Genomic DNA, 23,626 nt, shown 5'->3' with positions numbered 1-23,626 from the left:
ATCCTCAGGCCTTTGCTCAAGGAAGTTTTTAATTACCCTAGAACATCTTTAGAAATTAGTTCTTTATCAAACCAGACCTTAGATCAAACCTCAGCTCCTCCAACACCCCCCCCCCCCCCCCCCACTCCCGATTTCTCCTTCAATCGCTGTTTGTCCACCTCCAATCATTTATGATCTTCTCTACTCCAACTCTTCGAAAGCTCCAGAAACCATTCCCCGGAAATCCCCTTTCAGCCTTTTAGGAAGAGTTATTATTATTATAGCTAGTGTAGAGACTTTCAGCCCGTGGCTGGTTCGTCTCTCTTTAGGAAGAGTTTCCTTCTGGATACTTTGTGCGTAAGAAACTTGAAAAACTTTAATGTAATGAAAAATTGTTTTGCATGACGTTTTATGTTCATCCTCTGTTTTTCATTTTTTTTCTCTTCTTTTTCTCTCCTCTGACTCCTCTATCGTTGCGGTTTTTTTTTGTGTCTTCTCAGCCTCTTCATTTTTCTACGTTTCATCTGATTAATTTAGCTACCATCTCTGTTTTCTGCGTCTGCCTGTGTATGCATCTTCTCTGTCATCTCTGTCTTCGTAATCATTTCTTGTATTTCTGTTTGTTCTGCTATCTGAGTGAAACAAATTTTCTACCATTTAACTCCGTCCTCCCTTTAAAAGATACGCGCATTTGAACTACTTGCAACCTACCTAATTCAGTGTCAATTATTAATATCTGTCAACGGATCAGTATTAGAGGTCAGAACTCAAAGCTACAAAAATCATTTGCTTGAGGAGTTTCAAAAGACGGTTCAAGATTGTCTTACCTGTCTTGTCTGCCTTTTCTGTTTCATCAGTTTTTTTGAGTTTTATATATTTTCTGTTATCGCTTTTCACTATCTTTTCTGAACTGAACGACTTCTTTGTCTCCTATGCCCTCTTTATCTTCTGTGTGTCCCTCGTTCTCTATATTCTTTGTATTTTCAGTTCTATCTGTCTTCTGTGCCTGCTTTGGCTCCCATGTCTTCTCATCTTTCTCTGTTTTCACTGTCCTCCATTTTAATTTTCTTCTCTGTCTTCAAGATCTTCTTTGCTGCTTCCAATCAATAGATTGTTTGTCTTCTCAGACTTCTCTGTTTTCTATGTCTCCTCTTCTATCTCCATCTTCTATATTTCACATCCTCTCTGTCTTCTCCACACTTTCTGTTCTTTCTGTCTTCAGGATCTTGTTTTTGTTTCTTGTCTTCACATTTTCACAGTCCTCTTTGCCTTCTCTGTTATCTCTGTCTTCTGTGTTTCCTTTGCCTACCCTGTCTTCTCATCCTTTGCTTTCCCTTTTCACTGTTTTCTCTATCTTCAAGATCTTCTGCCTTAGCTGCATTGTCAGTCTTCTGTATTTGATAACTCCTCTCTTCTGTTAAGTATTGTTTGAGAACTATACTATTTTCCATCTTCAATTAAATAATTTCTGTCACCTGTTATCATTTTTCTTCCTTTTTTTGAACAAAACATCCAGGATTTTTCAGTAGGAGCAGTACCTTATATATTTTACTCCTACCTTATATACGTCTTTTATTCTGTCCTTATTTTCCGTTCTCTCTGTCTTTTGGATCTTGTTCACCTTCCCTGTCACCTCATGTATCTCTGTTTTCTCTGCTCTCCATATTAACTGCATTCTTGTTTCAACTGCAATCTATGATTTATTTGTGTTGTCAAGTGGCTCTGTTTTGTCTGTCTTTCCTGTTTTCTGGCTTTTCAATCTTTTACATCTTCTCCGTCTTCTCTGTGTTCTTCATATTCTCTATTATCTCTATCTTCAGGGTCTTCCTTGCCTACTCTGTCTTCTGATCTTTCTTTTTTCTCTGTCCCTCATTTTTACCGCCTTCTCTGTCTTCAAGTCTTCTTTGTCACTTCTGTAATCTACGTTTTCATGGTCCTTTCAAGCTTTTCTGTTTTCATGTCTTCCCAGTTTTCTATGTGTCTTCTGTTTTCTTTGCCTTCAGTCATTACCATCTTTTACATGTATTCCGTCTTCACTATCTCCTCTGTTTCCTTCGTCTTCTCTGTCTTAGCTGTATTGTCAGTCTTCAGTCTTTGATATTTTCTCTGAATACTCTGTCTTATCTGTTCTCTCTGACTTCTAGGTTTCATTTGCCTTCCCTGTCTTCTCATACTCTGTTTTCTCTGTTTTCGATTCTTCTCTGTTTTTAAGATCTTATTCGACTCTACTGCAATCTTCGTTTTCTTTGCCTTGTCAGACTTCTCGGTTTTCTCTGTATACTGGATCTTATTGTCATCTTTTTCTTCTCAGGCTTTTCTGTTTGCATGTCTTGCTTTCAGGTTGTTGAATATTTCCTGTGTCTCCTGTTTTCTTTATCTTTTCCATCTTTTACGTATTTCCGTCTTCTCTATCTTCTCTGTTTGCTCCGTATTCGCTGTCTTAGCTGTATTGTCCGCCTTTAGTCTTTGATATCTTTTAAGTATATTTTGAAAACTATACGGTCTTCTATCTTAAGTTTGTAACATTTTTGTAAAACGAAACATTCAGAAGCTGTACCTTCTATCCTTTATACCTTCTTCAACGTCTCTGTTTTCTCTATACTTTCTGTTCTCTTTGTCTTCTGAATCTTGTTTACTCTCCCTATGTTCTCATGTTTCTCTATTCTCACAGTCTTCTCTGCCTGCAAGATTTTCGTTGCCTCTTCTACAATCCCTGTTTTTTTTTAACATAAAACAGAGAAGGCTGAAAAGTTTTCTTTTTATCTGTATTAACGAGATTTTTAGCCCTAGGCTAGTTCATCTCGGGACCCACGCTTTACTTCCCTTCCGAAGGAAGAACTCACATTTTGTGAGTTTATCGGGAGTGGGATTCAATCCCAGGTCCTCAGCGTAATAGTCAAGTGTTCTAACCATCACACCAGGTCCGCTCCACTGAAAAGATTTTCTGTTCTCTATATCTTCTGTGGTTTTTTAGTTCCCCATTTCCAGTCCTCTTTTCCTTCTCTAAATTCTCCGTCTTCTCTTTTCTCTCTGTCTTCTGTGTTTTCTTTGTCTCCTTTGTTTTCTCATAATCTATTTTTTTTCCTGTTTTCCATTTTCAATATATTCACATCTTCTCTGTTTTCAAGACCTTCCTTGTCTCTACTGCAATCTTTGTTTTGTCTGTCTTGTCAGACTTCTTTTTCTCTGTCTTCTGTTCTTTTCCATCTTTTACATTTTCTACGTCTACTCTGTTTTTTGTTTTTTGTTTTTATCTATATTATCTGACGTCTCTGTTCTCTCTGTGTCTCACGTTTTCAGAAGATTTCCCTGTCTACTGATCTTTCCCTGATTTCTCTGTTCATCATTTTCATTATCTTCCCTGTCTTCAAGACTTTCTTTGTTACTTCTGCTATCAACATTTTCTCTACCTTTTCAGAATTTCTGAGTGTTCTCTGTTTACTCTGCATCCGTGTTTTCTATTTTTTACATGTTTTTGGGATTCTCTATCAACTATGTTTGCTCCGTCTTCTCTACCCTAGTTGCATTATCAGTACTCTGACTTTATTATATTCTCCCTTCTGTTTAGTATATTTTGAGAATTTTTCTGTCTTCTATATTCAATTTAAGGCTGTGGAGCCTCGTGGCCGTGCGGTTAGCGCCACCAAGCTTAAAACCGTACCATGCCATGCCACGCCAACTTTCCGCAAGAAATGTTTCTTCCTCGTATCCACTGGTGCTGTAATGTGTGTAGTGTCCGTTGTCTAGTGTTAGTTTCGTTCAGTCTGTACAGCCTCTGGCTAAAGACGGTGTCCTTGCTTTTTTTTTTAAATTTCCTAGATTTCTTAATTTCTTCCCCTGTAAAAATCAGCTACAAATTTCAATAGATCTAAATTTTTTTCTCCTAGTAATGAATCAGAAATTATTACAGGTTTTTCACTGCAACATTCCTTGGTAGTAAATGTTGGCAAAAACTCATTCTGGGTTTTACAGCATGCTTTTCACTTTTAAATTGTAGCTCCTTTCCAGCCTCTAAACTCCTACATCTTCCTTCAAGTTTCCAAAAAATAAACCTAGTTTCTAGATTCTAGCTCTCAGCATTCAGCTCCTTGCTTGTCGATTCTACCTTTTCGCTTCTAGCTTCTGGCATCTGTTTTCTGGCTTCTAGCATGTAGCTTTCAACTTATAACTCTTACTAACTTCTAGCTTCTATGTAGTTCCTAGCTTCTGGCTACTAATTTCTGGCTTTTAGCTTCTGGCGTCCAACTTCTTTGATCCTAGCTTTTAACGTCTAGTTTCTAGCTTCTGGTTCCAGCATCTGCCTTCTACATCTCTCGTCCAGCTTTAAGTTTTTATCTTCTAGTTTCCTCTGACTTCTATCTTTTGTTGAGTTTTAAGCTTCTGCTTCTAACTTCTAGCGTCTACCACTCAATTTATAGATACATGTAGCTGGTTAGTAACTTCAAGCATTCCGCTCTAAATTCATAACATCATGATGAACCATCCTATGCTGACAAGTTTTCACGCAATGAACAAACCTCCAGAAGAAAGACAAAAAATATTATTAACCCTTGAAAAAGATGGCATAGCCTATTGAAACGTCGGGCATATGAAAGATATTTTCGTTTTAATCGCTCAATAGAATGAAATCCGAAAAATCCCCTGTGAATTCATATCATCTCGCTTCAAACTTCTAGCGTTTTGTTATCCTAGTTTAAGGGTTCTTGATTCTAACTTTTAACCTTTAGCTTTAGACTTTAGGCTTATAGTTTTTAGCTTCTAGCTTTTAGCTTCTAGCTTTTAGCTTCTGGCTTCTAACTCTTTGCTTATCGTTCTAAGATCCCAACTACTAGTTTATTGATCCCCCTAGCTACTTGCATCTCGTTTCTAGCCTTTAGCTTCCATCATCTTACATTAAATCATCGTGTTTCTAGGTTGTAGCTTCTGATCTTTTGCTTCTGGCTTATACCTTCTAGATTTTAGTTTCTAGTTTTCAGCTTCTATCTTTTGGCTTCTCGCTACCAGCTTCTGCTTTCGAACTTTTAGCCTTCAGATTCTTATTTCTATCTTCTTGATGGCACAAATGTCCCAAATGGAGGATAACGTGCCTCTGGAGCCGGCCTTCTGATCATACCAACGTATCATACCGACCTGATGATTCCACTCATGCATGCAGTAAATTTTTGAGCGTGTTTGTTGCATGACTCTGACGCAACATGTTACCCACACTGCATCAAAAGAGTTCAATAAAATGAATTGAAAAATCATTGCACTCGTTTCTTCAGTTTTAACATAGCTTGTTTGATAATTATATTTTTAAATTAAAACACTTAAAGGAAATGTATGGTTTTTCAATGAGGTAATATCTGATTATATGACGGAACTAACATTGAATTTGGAAGCCACAAGCATCAAACGATATCATCTATCAAGAATCAGCAATAGCAACAAGTATCGGAAAAAAAAAACTAAGCAAAACTTTACACGCAAACTACAGCAAAATACGATATGAATACACGGTCACGCGACTGCTTTTCGTTGCTTTAATCCAAAACGAGCTCACGCACGAGCTTGTTAGTCATGTTAATCAATGAGGCATCCGATTTGTCGTATTTTCTGGGTACAAAAACCAGTGCAAGGCAAATTAAACACTAGAAACTAAACCTTAAAGCTAGGTTAGGCCGGATGAGTCAAGCTGATGTTTTTATCTTCGTTTATCATAAAAAATGCGGATTCAGCTTGAGTCATCCTTTAACATTTGAACCAATCTAGATGAAAAATTTCTGTTACAAAACAAAAGAAAGGAAACATTCATTCTCCTCAGGTAGTTGTAACGGAACGAAAGTTAGGGACAGAAACAGATAGCATTCCATATTGAGGTTAGTGTTTGTTCGAGCCTAACAGCTAAGCCTAACACAGTTCTGTGGAACTAATTCAACATACCTTTCGATGGAGCTAATGTTACCGAACCGTTCGACCGTTTCCTTGTCGGTTTCCTTTTTGGTGCGCATCTCCTCCAGCAGGACTTCCCCGTGCCGACCGGCGGCCATAATGTCCTCCTAAAAGTAATCCTCCATTAGTTTTCATTCCCTCCAACATCACCTCATCAAACTAACCTTCAGCTTCTCATACTGACCGCCCTGTTCCTCAATCAGCTTCTCGGTGGCATCCACCGAATTGGGGAACTCCATCTCGTGGATCATCTTCATAAATGCGTCCAGGTTGCACGAGATCATGTTCGTCAAACCGGAGAACTTTTCCAGCGAAATTCGCTGCTGGATCCAGTCGTGATGGGAGTACACCAAATCACCCCCCAGCTCTCCGGTCAGCTGGGTTCGCGAGATGTACTCGTGCAGGTCTTCCAGGGTGGCACAGACCACCACCCGAAACCGGAACTCGTCCTTGAAAAATTTGTTGCTAACCTCGGAGATGGCCTTCTGCAGGAAACCGGAAGGACGCAGGACGTACACGAAGTGTACCATGGCAGGGAAATAGATGGAGATTTTCAGTAGGACGGCTTTGACCGCCGCCCAGCGGTCTTTCCGTCGGTCTATGATGAGATTGAAGCCCAGGTCTGCCTCCGAGAGGGACGGAACCGAGGTGAGGTATAGCACTAATTTTTGGTAATCTAGATCGGACAGATTGTGAAAGTTGTTGTAGTCCGGGAAGGTTATCAGCGGACAGCCGTCTTTGGAGCGACCACCTGGAAATGAGAAGTGCAATGTTATAAAACAGATTGTAGGAATATAAGTCAAGACGCTATTTTTTTATCTACATTAGTGCAGTGTGTATTCAGATGAGATCTGCAAACACATTATCTTACATATTCTTGGCATATCTCTTGGAAGATTTTTATTACCATTTTCGTAAGAGATTGTTAGAGGATTTTCGTTGATATTCTTGGCAACTTCCTTACCATTACCTCGGCAAATTCTTTAAAAAATAGAATCTCTAGATATCCCTCCATAAATTTCAAAAAGTATTTCTATAGAGAATCTTCTACGGATTCATTCTAAAAATATTCCATTCATTCCTTCAAAAGATCATAAGTTACGTCAGGCACAATTTGTCCGTTTTCAACCCTTCCCCCCTACGGTACACTTTTTTATAAGACCTCTGACATTTCTGTATGGCTGTCACACTTTGCTAAATACTCATCTTTCTTCAGAGCGTGAGGAGGGAAATAATTCAATCATAAAGTAATCCAAGAATTCTTTCAGTAATTCCTCCATTGGTTCATTCAAAAAATTATTCATGGATTCAATACATTTCTTTAGGCCAACCTTCATGCCTACGTACATATATTTCTTCAGATTTTTTTCAGAATTGCTTTAGGAATCCACGAAATCCAGAAAATCCTACATATTTTATAAGAAATCTTATCAGGGGATCTTTCAGAAAGGAAATTCTCGCGAAAAATCTCCAGGAATTACTCACGAAAGTCATGTACGATTTTCAATAAAAGTGATTCCAGCACTTATTTGAGTAGGTATTCCAGAGATTCCTGCAGCAATTCGTACAGAGATTCCTGCAAGAGCTCCTCCGGGTATTCCTCCATGTATTTCCTCAGAATTTCCTCCAGGATTTTTTTTAACAATACCTTTAGAAATATTAACTTGAAGTCTTTAGGAAATTCAGAAGTTTCTCCAGATATTACCCCCAAGAAAGAGCTACACAAATAACTTTGGAATTTTCTCATGGGATTTTTCTAGGAATCTTTATTCAAATTTAAATATTTCTCCAGACGTTCATTCAAGATTTTTTTTTCGATTTTAATTCGCGAATTGGGTTTTTAAATTTTGAAAAATATATCGATTTTTTGATTTTATACGAAAGAGCACCTTTTTCTGAGCCACTATGATTTTTTTCAGATTTTTAGAACTTTATTTTGGCACCTTAAATCAATTTCAAATAGATTTTTAGAAATCACATTTTGACAGCTGGACGACTGTTTGACAGCTCCGCCCAGTACAAACTGCGACGAGGGGTGATTCGACAAATCGCTCCCATACAAACTTCAAATTGATTTTTAAATAGGTTCCCGGGCACCAAAATTCATGAAAATTTGGATTTCGGCTCAGTTTGACATGCAGATTCAGAATATCGAATTATCTCAACACCGTTAAAGAAGCCAATTCCTCCGGGAATTCCTCTAGAAAATCCTCCATGGATTTAAGTTAACGGATTTCTCTAGAAATTCTTCTCAATATTTTTAATGAATTTTTAAAGAAAATCCACCAAGAGTTTCTCAAAGTATTTCCAGTGATTCCTTCAAAAATATCAGATTCTTCTTGCATTCCATCAGGAATTTCACTGAGATACTTTCATAAATTCCTCCAGGGATACTTTCAAGAATATAGAATAATTCTACAGAAATTAGACAGAAGAATAATTCAAAATTTCCTCCGAGTATTTTTTTCAGAAATTACACCATAGATTCATGAATTTCGTCAGAATTTCGTCAGAAATATCAGTAGTTTAAAGATGTCTCCATGGATGTCAACAAGGATTTTTTTAATGAAATTGTTCCACGGGTTTCAATCTCCATGAATTCATCTACAGACTTTTTAAGAAATTTTTCAGTGATCCTTTCAAAAATTCTTCCAAAGATTCTTTCAGGAATCATTTCATCACTTTATCAGCGGTTTTGCAAAAATTTTAAGAGTTGTCCTGTGGCTCATGGCATTCCTTCATAGATTCTTCTAGGAATTCTTTCAAATATTCCTTCATGAATTTTACAGAAGTATCCAAAGGATTTTTTTTACACGATTTGCCCTTCGCAAATGGCCAAAATCGCGTAAAAAAGTTGCGTGACTTCTAAAAAATCGCGTAAAAAAGTTGCGTGACTTCTAAAAAATTGCGTAAAAAAAGTCGAGCAAAATAAAATCGTGTAGAAAAGTCGTGTAAAAACAAAATTGAGTGTACACAGAAAAAAAAACCAAAGAAATTTGTCAAGGGTTCCCTGAAGCAAATGCCAAATGAATCCCTGGAGGTAACGTTTGAGATTCCATTAGCATTTGGAGTAGTTCTTGGAGGAGTGGCTTGAGATGGATCTGATGGAATTCCTAGAAGAGTTTCTCTTTTAGAGGACCTCAAGGAAAAATTTATGTTGAATTTTTTAAAAAAATGCGAAATTTATGAAGTAAACCTTAGTGTTCTGAAAGGATCTCTTAAAAAAACTGCAGTAATCCGTGCAGAATTTGCAGACGAAGGAGTTCAGGAAGCTCTTGAATACATTCCTAAAAAAACCTGAAGGGATTCCTTAGAATGTTCTGAAAAACACGTTGGAAGAACTGCTGGAGATATTTCTGTAGAAGATCTTAAAGTAATTCAGTTCAAAATTTCTAAAGGCACTAGTGAACAAAAACCCCCGAAGCAATTTCTGAAGTTATCCCTAGAGGAACTTTTGGAGGAAACCCAACAAATCTTGAAGAATACTTGAAGGATTTGATACAAGTTTCAAAACAAATTCAATACACTGCTGAAAATGCTTTCCCACATGGCTTAGTCAGCCAAAGCAAAATCAGGAAATTGACAGATATTCAATGTTTAGAAGGAATCTCTGAAGGAATTCGTGGAAAACTGGAGAACGCTCTGCAGTTATACCAGGAAGAGCTTTCTGAAATGACACATTCCACGCACTTCTACATCAGGGTTTTGGAACTTTATTTGGCAATATTCACTAGCTCTCGTCGTCGATTTTGATTCTACTTGTACCAAAACGAAGATAATTACTTATATTTTTGAGATTGTCCTTAAAACTTTGAAGGCTGTTTCGAGAAAGTAGCAACTTTCTTTGCGATAAGTCAGTGTTTCTTGATTTTTTGGAATTAAAAAGGACCAAATTTCCAATTAGAAAGCAGAAAGGTTTAATTAAATCTTCTGTTAAAATTTGATCTTTTTTATGCTGATTGGTATGAATTTAACAACATAACGGTTTTTGAAAGCAAAAGTATGATTCTCGCGTAAAACGTTACGCGTTGAATGTGTCAAAGTGTCAGATATTGCTGGAGAAATACAAAAAAAAAATCCTGGAATGATTTCTGAAGGAATTCCTGAAGGCATCTCTGGAGGAATTTCTGAAAGGTCCTATAGAAAGAAATCTATAACAATCCCTGAAGCAATGTCTCAGTAAATTCCAAGAGATGTTTATGATCCAATCCGTGGATGAATATCTGAGAAACTTGTGGGAAACCCTCAAGAGGAACTTGTAGAAGAATCTCTTGAGAATTTTCGAGAGAAATTTCTTCAGAGACGCCTGAAAGGATTCTCAGAGGAACTCCAAAAATATGTATAAAGAAATTCCTGAAAAAACTTATCTAGAATCCCCAACAAAAACTTCAAAAAAAAACACAACAAAACTAAATAAAAAGAAAATCGCGTTAGGTACTGTTCCTTTGAGTGGAATTCAAAGTCGAGTCAAGTACAAGACACTGAAGACGACCTTACAGTTGAGGTCGAAATACGTATATGTCAAAGGATGCAAATTCTTAGTGGAATTCAAAGGAACAGTACTTAACGCGATTTTCTTTTTATTTACAGATATTCCCCTAACAAGCCCAGGTTAATCATCAACAACAAAACTGATTTTCTGAAGAAATCTCTAGATGATCTTTGGGACGAATACCTTGAGGAAGCTTTGAAAAATTCCTTCCGAGAATCTCTTGAAGAATTTCTGAAAAAGCACTGGAGGAATCTTTGTTGATACTTCTAAAGAAATCCCTAGAGGAACTGGAATTTCTGCAGGAATTGTCTTTTCGAATGAATGGTTGGAAAAATATCTGGTCTGTAAACATGTCTAGAAAAAATCTAGGAAAATAAAAAAAAAAAATCTTGGAGGACATTCTAAAGGAATTCCTGTAGGTATATTTGGAGGAATTCTTACCGAACTCATAAAAGTGTTCCTGTAATAATTGCAGAAAATTAAGGGGGCTAACGAGTTATAAATCGAGTCGACCGGAATTTCACGTGACTCAGTAGTAGTGATACGAGCATTTAAAACCAACGCCCAGAAAGGTCGCAACGATCATAACCGCAAACGGAACAATTGATTGCTATCCGAATATTAATGCTTTGGACCTGGAACTGATACTGCTGGGAATCCATTCTTAGAATGCTTCCAGAAATGCCTTCCAGAGATTTCTCAAGGAATTCCACAAATTCTCCAAAAAAATCCCTCCAGAATTCATTCAGGAGATTCCTCCCGGAGAAACTCCTTGAGTAATTCTCGGAGGAAATCCTAGAGGAATTTTCGGAGCAAATCCTGGAGGAATTTCTGGAGGAATTTCCGGAGGAATCCTTGGAGAAATTTCTTGAGGAATTCCGGGAAGAAATTTCAGAGGAATTCTTCGAAGAATTTCCGGAAGAATTCTTGGAGGAATTTCCCGAGGAATTTTTGGAGGAATTTTCGGAGGAATCCCTGGAGGAATTTCCGAAGCAGATCTTGTAGGAGTTTCCGGAAGAATTTCTGTAAGAGTTCTCGAAGGAATTCCTGGAGGAATTCCTGGAGGGATCCGTGGAGAATTTTGCTGAGGAATTCCTGGGGGAATTTTTGGATGAAATCATAAAGAAATTTCCGGAGGAATGCCTAGAGGAACTCCCAGAGGACCTCTCTAAAATGCATTTAAGAAACTCCTGGAGAAACTCCCTGAGTGATTTTCGGAAGAATTTCAAGAGAAAATCCCGGAGGAATTCCAAGAAGAACTTCTTGATGAATTTCTGGAGCAATTCGTGGAGAAATTTCCGATGGGATCGATGGAGAAATCCATGAAGGAATTTCTGGAGGAACTCTTGGACGAACTCCTGGAGAAACTTGCGGAGTAACTCCCTGAATGATTCACGGAGGAAATGCCGGAGGAATTCCCAGAGGAACATCTTGATGAATTTCTGGAGGAATTCATGGAGGAATTTCCTATGGACTCCATGGAGGCATTTCTGGAGAAATTCCTGGAGGAATTTCCGGAGGATTTCATGGAAGAATCTCCGAAGCAATCCCTAGAGAAATTTTCGGAGGAATTTCTGGAAGAATTCCTATTGAATTCCAGGAAGCATTTTCTGTGGATTTCTTGGAGAAATTTCCGGGGGAAAACCTGGAGGAATTTCTGGAGCAGGCGAATCGATTAAATCGACTCGAGTTATAAAAAAGCCCACTAAGGCGCCACCGCACAGTGCTGCGAATGTATGGAACTGCAGGACAAAAATCATAACTAACGTACCATACATTTTTTCTCAATAGTGTCTTCGGTGAAGTTAACAAACTTGATAAAAGTTACAATTTGCATAAATGTCCTATGTATAATTAATAATCGCTTAAGTGCCTTAAGCTGCAATTTATTTAAATCTTGATGTTTTTTTTTCTCGGATGCAGTTTAGGCAACTGTATAAACATATAAATCGTAATAAAAAGGTAATTGCAAGAATGACTTAATCGCTTAACCTAATTTTACAGCTCTATTGTCCACTAGGGCACTACGTGAGCGACTTCAATTGACAGCTGTACCTACAGTATTGTACAGAGCCTAGATGTATTCTATTATATTTTATTGAACTGGTTGCCTTTCTGCTGCTTTCACTTTTCTACTCTACATGGTAGAATGATGAGCACAAGGATGATAGGTGGCCGTTGCTCCTTTCCAGTCCGATTGGGGGTCCATTATGAGTAGCAATTCGTCGATGTCCAGGTATCCAGGTCCGTTTGAGCCATGGGGCTCAGAAGAGGGTCAGTGTCAGCCGCTCTCGGTGAAGAGCTACTGACGAAAAATTGCAATTGCCGGGGCTGGGAATCAAACCCATGACCATCCGCATATGATGCAAACGTGTGACCAACTACGCCATGGACCCCGGCCAAGAATGACTTATTCACCAAACTTTATTCTCACCGAACATTTTGTTTCTTGAAAGTCGTGCGTTTGGCCATTTCTTGTCCAGTTACATACTTAAAATCTGGAGAAATCGTTGAAGTTTACCCTCCAATTCTTAGTAGAAATCAGCAGTTTCATAAGAAAACGAGGGAAAAATATGAACTGATGCATTTTTCGTTTGAATGGATCAGAAAAGAACACTTGTATCTTCGAGTATCTTCGATTTTGACAATAAAAACAACACTCGGAAAAAGTTCGATTACTAACAAATTAGCAAATAAAAGCAGCTGGAGTCGAATTCAGTATTCAGCGGATACCACGGTAAAAAATTCAGAGAGGTCTTTTGTGGTCATTTTTTGTTTCATTAATTTGAATTTCGGGGTCGTTTTTCCTCTACGTCATATAGCACTTAAATTATGACATTTTATTTTCACAAATATCTAAACATGTTGCCATGCTAAACAAAGAAATAGATTCTACTGATGTGCTTAAGACCTTCCATTTTGATTTTCACTGAAAACTTAAATGTTTTCTAATGTTGAGCTAGGCCAAAGATGAATCTGTTTTATGAAATATTATTTTTCTATGGACATCTAAAACACTGTTTGGTAATCTAGGTTTTTTTGGTATAATAAACACGATCTTCAAGTTTATGATGGTCGAGCAACATACTTAGAGCATGTACATCCCGATCCCGAGTTTGGGGTCACCCCCTCAAAACATGTAATTTTTTTAGGTCCATATCTTCGCCAATTTGCGTCCGATCTAAAAACCTTAGGTCTCATTCAAAAGATAATAAGTCAAAGTAACTTTGAACGTCATTGAAAAGAAACTTAAAAAAAAAAAATTTGTAAACTTGATCCAAAGTTTCCAAATTTTCTAAAAAATGAATATAAACTTACGGCAGTGTCGCTGGAAATTGGGTCGACCAAATTTTGAGATGAGAACGGTAATATGACCCATTTTCTATTAGCTTTCAACTGCTTTTTAGAGAACTTAGCTAAAAAAATCTAGAAAAAAAGTTATTAAGTAAATTAACTCTTCATGTCATCAGCCAAAAGTTTGGGGTAACCTAGGGGGTAACTTTCGTAAAACATGGAAAAGTGATTTGGTGATATCTTCGTCATCTATAGTTCAATTTTAATTCTTTTTAGCTCATTTCAAAGATAATTAACTAAATTTACGTTTGATGTCTTTAACTTAACGTATTTAACGGTTTTTATATATAAAAATGTTATGTAAAACACATTTCACCTCACTTCAAAAAATGAGGCAACTTTACGTTAAGTTTTAGTATGTAAATTTCAACAAATATGTGTGGTTCAATGTTTATGCAGTAAGTATCATTCATTTTGTTACAAATAAGCCAAGAAGAATTGAAATGGAATGAAAGATGACAAAGATATCAACAAATCACTTTTCCATGTATTACGATAGTGACCTCAAACTTTTGGTCGATACATCATATTGAGGGATGACCCCAAACTTCCCGCATAATCGCTAACTGTAAATGCAGCGTTTCTCGTACTGTAGATGACCATTAGCAATTGTCATTTGACCATGTCTCAGACTATCCAAGATAACAGTAAGATAACCATTCCATGTACAGATTTGCCAGTATAACAAATGGTAATCCGCCAAATTACAGTATGTGGAATAGGCGGTTAAGATAGGTTACCATAAAAAATCGCTCGTTTTCTCGAACAAATTTTTCGCAAAACAGTTAAGGATATGGTCAATATATTATCCAGTTTTTCAGACGATTCACTGCATAAGAAATGGTTAGAGAACAGTTTAACCATAATATTTGAAGAAAAACGAACACTGTATATGCTATTATTGATTTATGGTCTTCCATGGTATTTTCAACGTATGATATATGGTTCTACTGTATTTTAACTTTTTTCAAACAATTATTACAACATGGAAATGAACTATCATCCTGTTTAATTTGATTATTTACAATAAATCAAACAGGATGATGGTTTTGAGCAGTATACAAACAAAAACATTTCTCCAAATATTAATGATTGTTTATTAAGGGAAGATGAAAAACACTTATTACTTATACGAATTACAAATAATGGCACGCATTTCTCCTTCCCGCTGGTGGCAACGATGAACATGCTTCGGCGGTGCCATTCCGGCAGGTTCCGACTGTTGGTGAGAAGGCAGTGGAGACATAAAAGCTTGGTGCACTTGTCCTTCTCCTTCGACAACGCCGCCCGGATTCCGGCAGCACGTTTGTCCAGGACCCTATTGCGATTATTGTCCACCTTCAGCTTCACGATCATGCACACCTACGTACACGTTTGTTCCATTCTTAGACAGGAGCACCGACATCTGCTTCCTGCGGGCCTGGAAGTGCCACTTACGGCTCTTGCAGCGAGATGAGGAAACCGGACATTCTTTCGAAAGGGAACCGAGTGTCACCGAAGTCCACTTCGTTGGTCATTTCGCCGGAATGTGTCGGTAAAAATCTTTAATTTTGTTGCCTGTTGCGCTGGCCCGCCACGATGGCCTGTGGCCCACCACCTTTCGATTCCGGTTTAGGAGGCACTAAAAATAATTAAACCGCGATTAAAATATAAATTTATTTATTAGGATGCAAGCTTACCTTGCAAATTCCGCAGTTGAGCCGGAGACAAAGTATTTTTTAATTGTTCGGAAATCCAAGATTTGCACTTTTTGCTTTTTTTTTCTTGAATAATCTGACAGACAGCGCAGCGGCAAACCTTAGGATATTTCATTTACAAATACAAATGCTTGTAACCATATGACAGATTGTTGTGAATAAGTACTGTATTGTGAAACTCATATGTGATAGTGTGTTGCGCTACTGCGAGTACAGACCGTTTGACTTGAGGTGATGCCATAGTGCCACCATTTCTCACGAGTTTTATTTCCATAACGTCAAACAATGTGCCGACACTATAACATACTGTTACTAGTTGGTATACGTTATCAAAGACGTTCTCTTTGGTGTGTAGCGTCAGGCTTCATATTGTTAAACAGAAAACCAAATGTTTGTCTTAAAGTAACAGTAACAGTTAGAGCATACTTTCTGTTTGGAAAGTATGGCAAACTGTATTTTGCTATGCGGGTTTTGGCCGATGACATGAAAAGTTAATTTACTTAATAACTTTTTTCTAGATTTTTTTTAGCTAAGTTCTGTAAAAAGCAGTTGAAAGCTTATAGAAATTGGGTTACATTACCGCACTCATCTTGAAATTTGGTCGACCCAATTTCCAGCGCCACTGCCGTAAGTTTATATTGCGCGCAAACCCTAAAATTTTATTCCCATCTTTGGGTTTCCGCGCCGAAGACCCAGCGCCAGATTCGGCGACAAAGAGATTTGACAGCAGTCGCCGGACAGTTGGCAATCCTGATATTTGACGGCGGTCATCGGCTGTGGGAGTGGATTGTTGTCATGCAAATAGAGCATTTCGCTGAAAATGCATATGTATTTTGTTATTGTTGACAGATTTTTTTCTGTGTTAGTGTGAAATATAGCGATTTGCTGTATCGCGTAAGCTTTCGCTGGGAGAAAACGTCATATAACTCAGCGAGGCAAAGAAAATTTTCAATGAAAAATGCAATATTCATTTTTTTAGAAAATTTGGCAACTTTTGGTTAAATCTTTTGAAAAAGTTTCTTTTAAATCATATTTAAAGTTTCTTTGACTTATTATCTTTTGAATGAGACGTAGGGTTTTGAAATCGGACGCAAATTGGCGAAGATATGGACCTAAAAAAATGACATGTTTTTGAGGGGGTGACCCCAAACTTTTGATCGGGAGTGTATGAACAGCATGGCATACTAGCACAGACAAACAGACATATTACTTAGAAGAAAATTGTTTCAAAAACATCGTTTTGCGTCTCACTAGCACCCTCTATAATGCTCAGTTCGAAGCATTCATTTGCAGGTGTTGTTTCCCTCGGCTCGATGTAACAATTTTGCAGGTGACGACTCCCCCGTGGCGTCATCCATTCAAAAAACATGAATGAAGGTTCATGACTGGGTCATTTTATGTAAACATTGATCGGCGTCGCGTTCATTTCTCTTCAAAATTGAGAAGTGATGTTGGCACAGCAGCGCCACCATGACACATGCGAGCACAGTCCCAACCACACTTTATTTTCAAAATATCCGTTAAGTCGTGCGAAGAATTCGATTTGAGTAGTATGTCTGTTTGTCTGTGATACTAGATTGAACAAAATTTTGAAGTCGATTTTTTCACTTCTGTCTATGGGGCGCAGCATTGTGCGCCGCTGCCTTAAAATAATATTTACGCCTATGGCGGTGCGCGTTACGTTATATTTTAACGATCCCTTAGCGGTTGTTTCAAATGTATCTTGGCTGCCGGGCTCGAATCTGAAAATGTCTTCCGACCATTTCTACCAGGGGACCCGCATGCGGCAAGGTAGGCCTACTGCTCATCTTTTGCGAGTGTGTTAGTGTGACTGGCTACGCGACCAGAAGCCTAGTCGAATCCTGCTTGGAAATCGGTTTGTTTTGTCGATGGGGGTGGCCCGCGAAATCGCATTGTGTTGTTTGGGAAGGCCCGCTCGATGCATGTTAGGTAGGCGTAGTTTGTTCGAGTTTGACGTGCCTGCACCCTCCCTGATTTCTACTGTGTTGGTTTGCGTCCTCGTAGCATTTTCACCAGAAACTCGAGGACCACTATCAAGTAATGAAACTGTCACAATTCATATTATTTGATTGAATATTTTACTCCAGTGTATGTTGTACACGAACGTGATACAGAAAATGTAGCTGGGTGGATGTTGCTTTCGCTGTGTTGCAACATTTGTACACGCTTGAAAAGTGGTATTCACAATCAATACAGCAAAATATTTCGATTTTTCTACACTGCTACGATGACTTTTAGTTTTTCAACTTCTGGTATTATTTTCGTGTAACAGTCGAGTATTCAACACTGATTGGTGATTTGACGTTGCATGAAGAAGACAAAGAACGGTGATGATTTGAAAATCCCTATCCGAACCGAACATACAAAAGGTGAACTACTATTAGATATAAGGTTTGCAAGCGTGCACAATACATTTTACAACATGTATCATGACACCCCGATGTATGCCTACATTTTGGCGTTTATCGCAACACTTGAAACATCACCTTCGCGTGTTGAACCCCAATGATCGATCAACTCACCTGTAATGATCGCATACTGCGGGTGCAGCAAATCGGCCACATCGGCCACGCTCAGCGGTTCCTCCGCCGAACTGACACTGGAATTCATTCCCTGATCGCCACAGATAGCACCATTCCTCTGCTGTTGTACCTGTCCCTGTCCGGACCCCGTATGACCACCACCGTTCACGCTCGAATGCACCACGTGTCCAGTGGTCGTCGTTATCAGCGAGCTACAACTTCCGAACGTGTTCATGTTCAGGTGGTTCCCATTCTGGCACACGTTCTCGATCAGTTTGTTGACTGTGCTGGTGGAGTTCTGCAGGTTCTGGCTGAGCACCGTCTGAACCGAGCTTACGGACGTGACCGACGACTGATGCTGGAACAGGTGATGATGGTGCTGCTGTTGATGATGGGCTTGCGCCGAGTGATAGGATGATGCCGTACTGCCGCCGCCTCCACTGTTGGCCGATGGCGGGGGAGATTCTGAGCGCGTGGAAAAGGGAAACCAGAAAAGAGCGGGTTAGTTTTTTTTGTTTTTGGTTTTTAATTGGAAAAGAAAGCAATTTCCCTGATCTGAGCGAAAGAGGGTGGTTCCCAGCGATCATCGCCGGAGATGATCGTAAAGTCGAGACCGGTTTCATTCGTGCACTAGCTTGGTATAGCATAGCCTAAGCACAGACAAACAGACATATTACTTAGAAGAAAATTGTTTCAAAAACATCGTTTTGCGTCTCACTAGCACCCTCTATAATGCTCAGTTCGAAGCATTCATTTGCAGGTGTTGTTTCCCTCGGCTCGATGTAACAATTTTGCAGGTGACGACTCCCCCGTGGCGTCATCCATTCAAAAAACATGAATGAAGGTTCATGACTGGGTCATTTTATGTAAACATTGATCGGCGTCGCGTTCATTTCTCTTCAAAATTGAGAAGTGATGTTGGCACAGCAGCGCCACCATGACACATGCGAGCACAGTCCCAACCACACTTTATTTTCAAAATATCCGTTAAGTCGTGCGAAGAATTCGATTTGAGTAGTATGTCTGTTTGTCTGTGGCCTAAGTATATTTGTTTTTAATTTGCGGCTTGCACGTTTGTTCAAACATGACTTGGAAACAGATTATGAGAAAGGGGGATTGTTGGTGCGAGTAGCACGATAATAGCGTTCTGCTGGAATAAATTGGATTCTGGCAGGTGTAGCAAAGCAATTTACATACATTCGATTGAAGCATGAAACGGTGTTAATGCGTACATTCAGAAACTCGAAATGATTTTTTTTAAATGAAATATAGTGATAAGTCAGGTAAAGTGTTTCCCAACTCAAATCTGGAACGTTACAATAGAATAGCATTTCAATCGAAGTGTGCCACGCTAGCGAGCGGACATTATATCTTTTGCTCCTGTCATTTTTTGCTCAAAACTGTTTGCTTCCTGATTTTGTGAAATAATTGCCTCTAGTAGAGCAAAATTGTGAACGCGATGGATTGAAAAATTGAAGTGTTTAAATTGAAGAACAGGATCAGTAAAGCATAAATAAGGGACCTTCGGGACTTAGCTTTCGACGACTGCAATAGAAAGCTTGTATGTATTTATTAGAGGAGCGTCATTGGAAGGGTATTAAACATATTGTTGACAAGAGGAGGAAATTATGGTTATCTAGCCCAAATCATGAAGGGAGCCTTAGCAAGCATCACACATATTTGGTTGCTATAAATGACGAAGCTGATTGCACCGTCCGGTATGAGTAACGGAGTAGAAGACCGAGGAGTATAGGTAGAGGTATTTAGTAAGACAAACACCTAACGCGGGCGATAATACAGCATGGAATCTGGCAGAATGTGCTAGGTACCCACAGATCTGCCTCTTTCGGGAGAAGGAATTGAAAGGTGGAAGCAACACCAGAATGGCTTGGAGGATTTAAAACGGAAGACCAAGGAAATGGATGAAGCGACCTCCAACAATGTGCAGGAGAACGGTGTGTGACGCAGAAGGATGAACTACACTCTACGGCGAACCCAGCATCCAGAAGGTGGCCAAAGCCAGAATCCTTCGTTGGACAGGACATGTGGTAAGATGTCGGACAACAACCCTGCAAAGTAGGTGTTCGTTATTGATACGGTTGATACAAGAAAATGTGAAGCCGTGGCCCGTGGCGTAGTGGCTACACGTTTGCTTCATAAGCAGATGGTCATGGGTTCGATCCCAGCCCCGGCACTTTCGTCAGTTGCTCTTTCCCCCTGAGAGCAGCTGACACTGACCTTCTTTTGAGCCCATGGCTCAAATGAACCCGGATAGTTGGAAATCGGCCACCAGCAGACGAACGAAAACGGCCTACGACTCATTGATTTCGCCACCTCCAAAAATATGGCCATACGTAGCAACTTTTTCCAACACTGCCTCCCTTATCGTTACACCTGGAGATCCCCACAGCAGACGGAATCTCAAATCGACCACGTTCTGATTGACGGACGCACTTCTCCGACATTATCGACGTCAGGACCTATCGTGGCGCCAACATCGACTCCGACCACTATCTGGTGATGGTCAAACTGCGCCCAAAACTCTCCGTCATCAACAAATCTACGGTACCGGCGACCGCCACGGTACAACCTAGAGCGACTGAAGCAACCAGATGTCGCCTCAGCATACGCGCAGAATCTCGAAGCCGCGTTGCCATACGAGGGCGAACTTGATGAGGCCCCTCTAGAGGACTGCTGGAGTACAGTGAAAGCAGCCATCAACGACGCAGCCGAGAGCACCATCGGGTACGTGGAACGGAATCGACGGAACGAATGGTTCGATGAAGAGTGCAGAACGATTTTGGAGGAGAAGAACGCAGCGAGGGCGGTAATGCTGCAGCAAGGGACTCGACAGAACGTGGAACGTTACAAACAGAAGCTGAAACAGCAGACCCGCCTCTTTCGGGAGAAAAAGCGCCGCCTGGAAGAAGCGGAGTGTGAAGAAATGGAACTGCTGTGCCGTTCCCAAGAAACACGGAAGTTCTATCAGAAGCTCAACGCATCCCGCAACGACTTCGTGCCGCGAGCCGAAATATGCAGGGATAAGGACGGGAGCCTTCTGACGGGCAAACGTGAGGTGATCGAAAGGTGGAAGCAGCACTTCGACGAGCACCTGAATGGCGAAGAGAATGTAGGCACGGAGGACCAAGGCAGCGGAGGAAATGACTATGTTGGTGCAGCAGAGGACGGGAACGAACCAACTCCCACACTGAGGGAAGTTAAGGAGGCCATCCACCAGCTCAAAAACAACAAAGCGGCTGGTAAGGACGGTATCGCAGCAGAACTCATTAAGCTGGGCCCGGAAAAGTTGGCCACCTGTCTGCACCAGTTAGTAGTCAAGATCTGCAAAACCGAACAGCTACCGGAGGAGTGGAAGGAAGGGATAATCTGTCCCATCCACAAGAAAGGCGACAAGTTAATGTGTGAGAACTTTCGAGCGATCACCATTTTGAATGCCGCCTACAAAGTGCTATCCCAGATTATCTTCCGTCGTCTTTCCCCTAAAGTAAATGAGTTCGTGGGAAGTTACCAAGCCGGTTTCATTGACGGCTGGTCGACAACGGACCAGATCTTCACCGTACGGCAAATCCTCCAGAAATGCCGTGAATACCAGGTCCCAACGCATCACCTGTTCATCGACTTCAAAGCGGCATACGACAGTATCGACCGCACAGAGCTATGGAAAATTATGGACGAGAACAGCTTTCCCGGGAAGCTAACTAGACTGATAAGAGCAACGATGGACGGTATGCAGAACAGCGTAAGGATTTCGGGTGAACTATCCAGTTCATTCGAATCTCGACGGGGACTACGACAAGGTGATGGACTTTCCTGCCTACTATTCAACATCGCCCTGGAAGGTGTTATGCGACGAGCCGGGCTCAACAGCCGGGGTACGATCTTCACGAAATCCAGCCAATTTGTCTGTTTTGCGGATGACATGGATATTATTGCCAGAACATTTGGAACGGTGGCAGAACTGTACACCCGCCTGAAACGTGAAGCAGCAAAGGTCGGACTGGTGGTGAATGCGGCTAAGACAAAGTACATGCTGGTAGGTGGGACTGAGCGAGACAGGACAAGCCTTGGCAGCAATGTTACGATAGACGGGGATACTTTCGAGGTGGTAGAAGAATTCGTCTACCTCGGTTCCTTGCTAACGGCTGACAATAACGTGAGCCGTGAAATACGAAGGCGCATCATCAGTGGAAGTCGTGCCTACTATGGGCTCCAGAAGAAACTGCGGTCAAAAAAGATTCACCCCCGCACCAAATGTACCATGTACAAGACGTTAATCAGACCGGTGGTTCTCTACGGACACGAGACATGGACGATGCTCGAGGAGGACCTGCAAGCACTCGGAGTTTTCGAGCGACGGGTGCTAAGGACGATCTTCGGCGGCGTACAGGAGAACGGTGTGTGGCGGAGAAGGATGAACCACGAGCTCGCTGCACTTTACGGCGAACCCAGCATCAAGAAAGTGGCCAAAGCCGGAAGGATACGCTGGGCAGGGCATGTTGCAAGAATGCCGGAAAACAACCCTGCAAAGTTGGTGTTTGCTAACCATCCGGTTGGTACAAGAAGGCGTGGAGCGCAGAGAGCACGATGGGCGGACCAGGTGGAGCGTGATCTGGCGAGTGTTGGGCGTGACCGACGTTGGAGAGCTACAGCTGCAAATCGAGTATTATGGCGGCAAATTGTTGATTCAGTATTATCATGAATTTGATGTTAACTAAATAAATGAATGAATAATATCATGAATAAATAAATAAAAGTAATAGGAAAATAATGTTGTTATTGGCTTCTTCATTGATGATTGAGAACCTCAAGGCGTCCCCTAGTGGAGAGAATCTACATTGAGAACCAATATCCAACAAACAAACTGCCTTTCATTCTCATTCTCATACCCGTTCCGCGTCCTCCACGAGACACGAGTTATTATAGCGCCACTCGCTCGCACACCCCTGCTAATAAAAATGAGATAATTGGCTCACTTCCCTACTGAACTGAGCCGGCGGCGCACACCTGTCTGTGCTCGCGGCTGGCTGCTTTCGTTATTATCAAAGCGTGGTGGTTGGATAATTCTTCAGGGAAGCCTCGCACCCCGCAGATATCGCAAAGCTGACTGCTATTACACATGCATGCAAGAAGCAAATAGACCATTCATCTTCCGAGCTCCACCATTATCTGCGATCTTGCATGATGCACCCTATTCAGTATCATGTCTGCTGCTCTATAAATATCAATCTCCTGGCAGTTCTCATTAACTGGTAGAGCTTTTCTCCATAACCGCTCAATTGATTTAATTCCGCGACACAAATGCATCTTCGATTGTTTTGGAAATTGTTAAACGGAAAATTAAAAGTCAATATCTGTTGCATTGGCACGCACAGTGCACAGTAAACTAGGCGAATAATTAAAGGGCTTAGGGAAGATCTCTCTTGTCTGGGTAAACACCGTATCAGACTGTTGGAAATAGTTTGGCTTTATATTAAATTTGATTGCATGGTCAGGCATGCTTCCATTCAAATCAAAGGAGAAATCTCTAATTAAAAACTTGAAAAAAGCAATGCCGAATGTTTACTAGTATTCGATTCAAACAAATGACATGCTAAAAGCAAAATACCTGA

The 23,626-nt window shown here is 40.3% G+C and overlaps 2 protein-coding genes and 1 long non-coding RNA gene across 8 annotated transcripts in view; 1 reads left to right on the top strand and 2 right to left on the bottom strand.

The window, feature by feature from the left end:
* LOC109407813 (cullin-4A) overlaps window positions 1-23,626 on the top strand; it is a 417,220-nt gene that overhangs the window by 202,720 nt on the left and 190,874 nt on the right. The gene's annotated exons all lie outside the window — the stretch shown is intronic.
* LOC134288725 (guanine nucleotide exchange factor DBS-like) overlaps window positions 1-23,626 on the bottom strand; it is a 106,292-nt gene that overhangs the window by 34,954 nt on the left and 47,712 nt on the right. For all 3 annotated transcript variants that reach the window (XM_062854469.1, XM_062854470.1, XM_062854471.1), the window contains exons 2-4: window positions 17,997-18,461; window positions 6,075-6,661; window positions 5,902-6,017 (exon numbers count right to left, since the gene is read on the bottom strand). In XM_062854469.1, coding sequence (XP_062710453.1) covers window positions 5,902-6,017; window positions 6,075-6,661; window positions 17,997-18,461 — 1,168 coding nt within the window. The remainder of the gene's footprint in view (window positions 1-5,901; window positions 6,018-6,074; window positions 6,662-17,996; window positions 18,462-23,626) is intronic.
* Window positions 15,137-15,920, bottom strand: LOC134287504 (uncharacterized). The gene is made up of 2 exons (XR_009997350.1): window positions 15,436-15,920; window positions 15,137-15,377 (listed from the first exon to the last, which is right to left on the bottom strand). It is a non-coding gene; the product is annotated as an uncharacterized LOC134287504 (long non-coding RNA).

The sequence above is a fragment of the Aedes albopictus genome, chromosome 2 (genome assembly GCF_035046485.1).
Source record: "Aedes albopictus strain Foshan chromosome 2, AalbF5, whole genome shotgun sequence".
NCBI lineage: Eukaryota > Metazoa > Arthropoda > Insecta > Diptera > Culicidae > Aedes > Aedes albopictus.
This window is presented reverse-complemented; position numbering and strand designations above follow the sequence as displayed.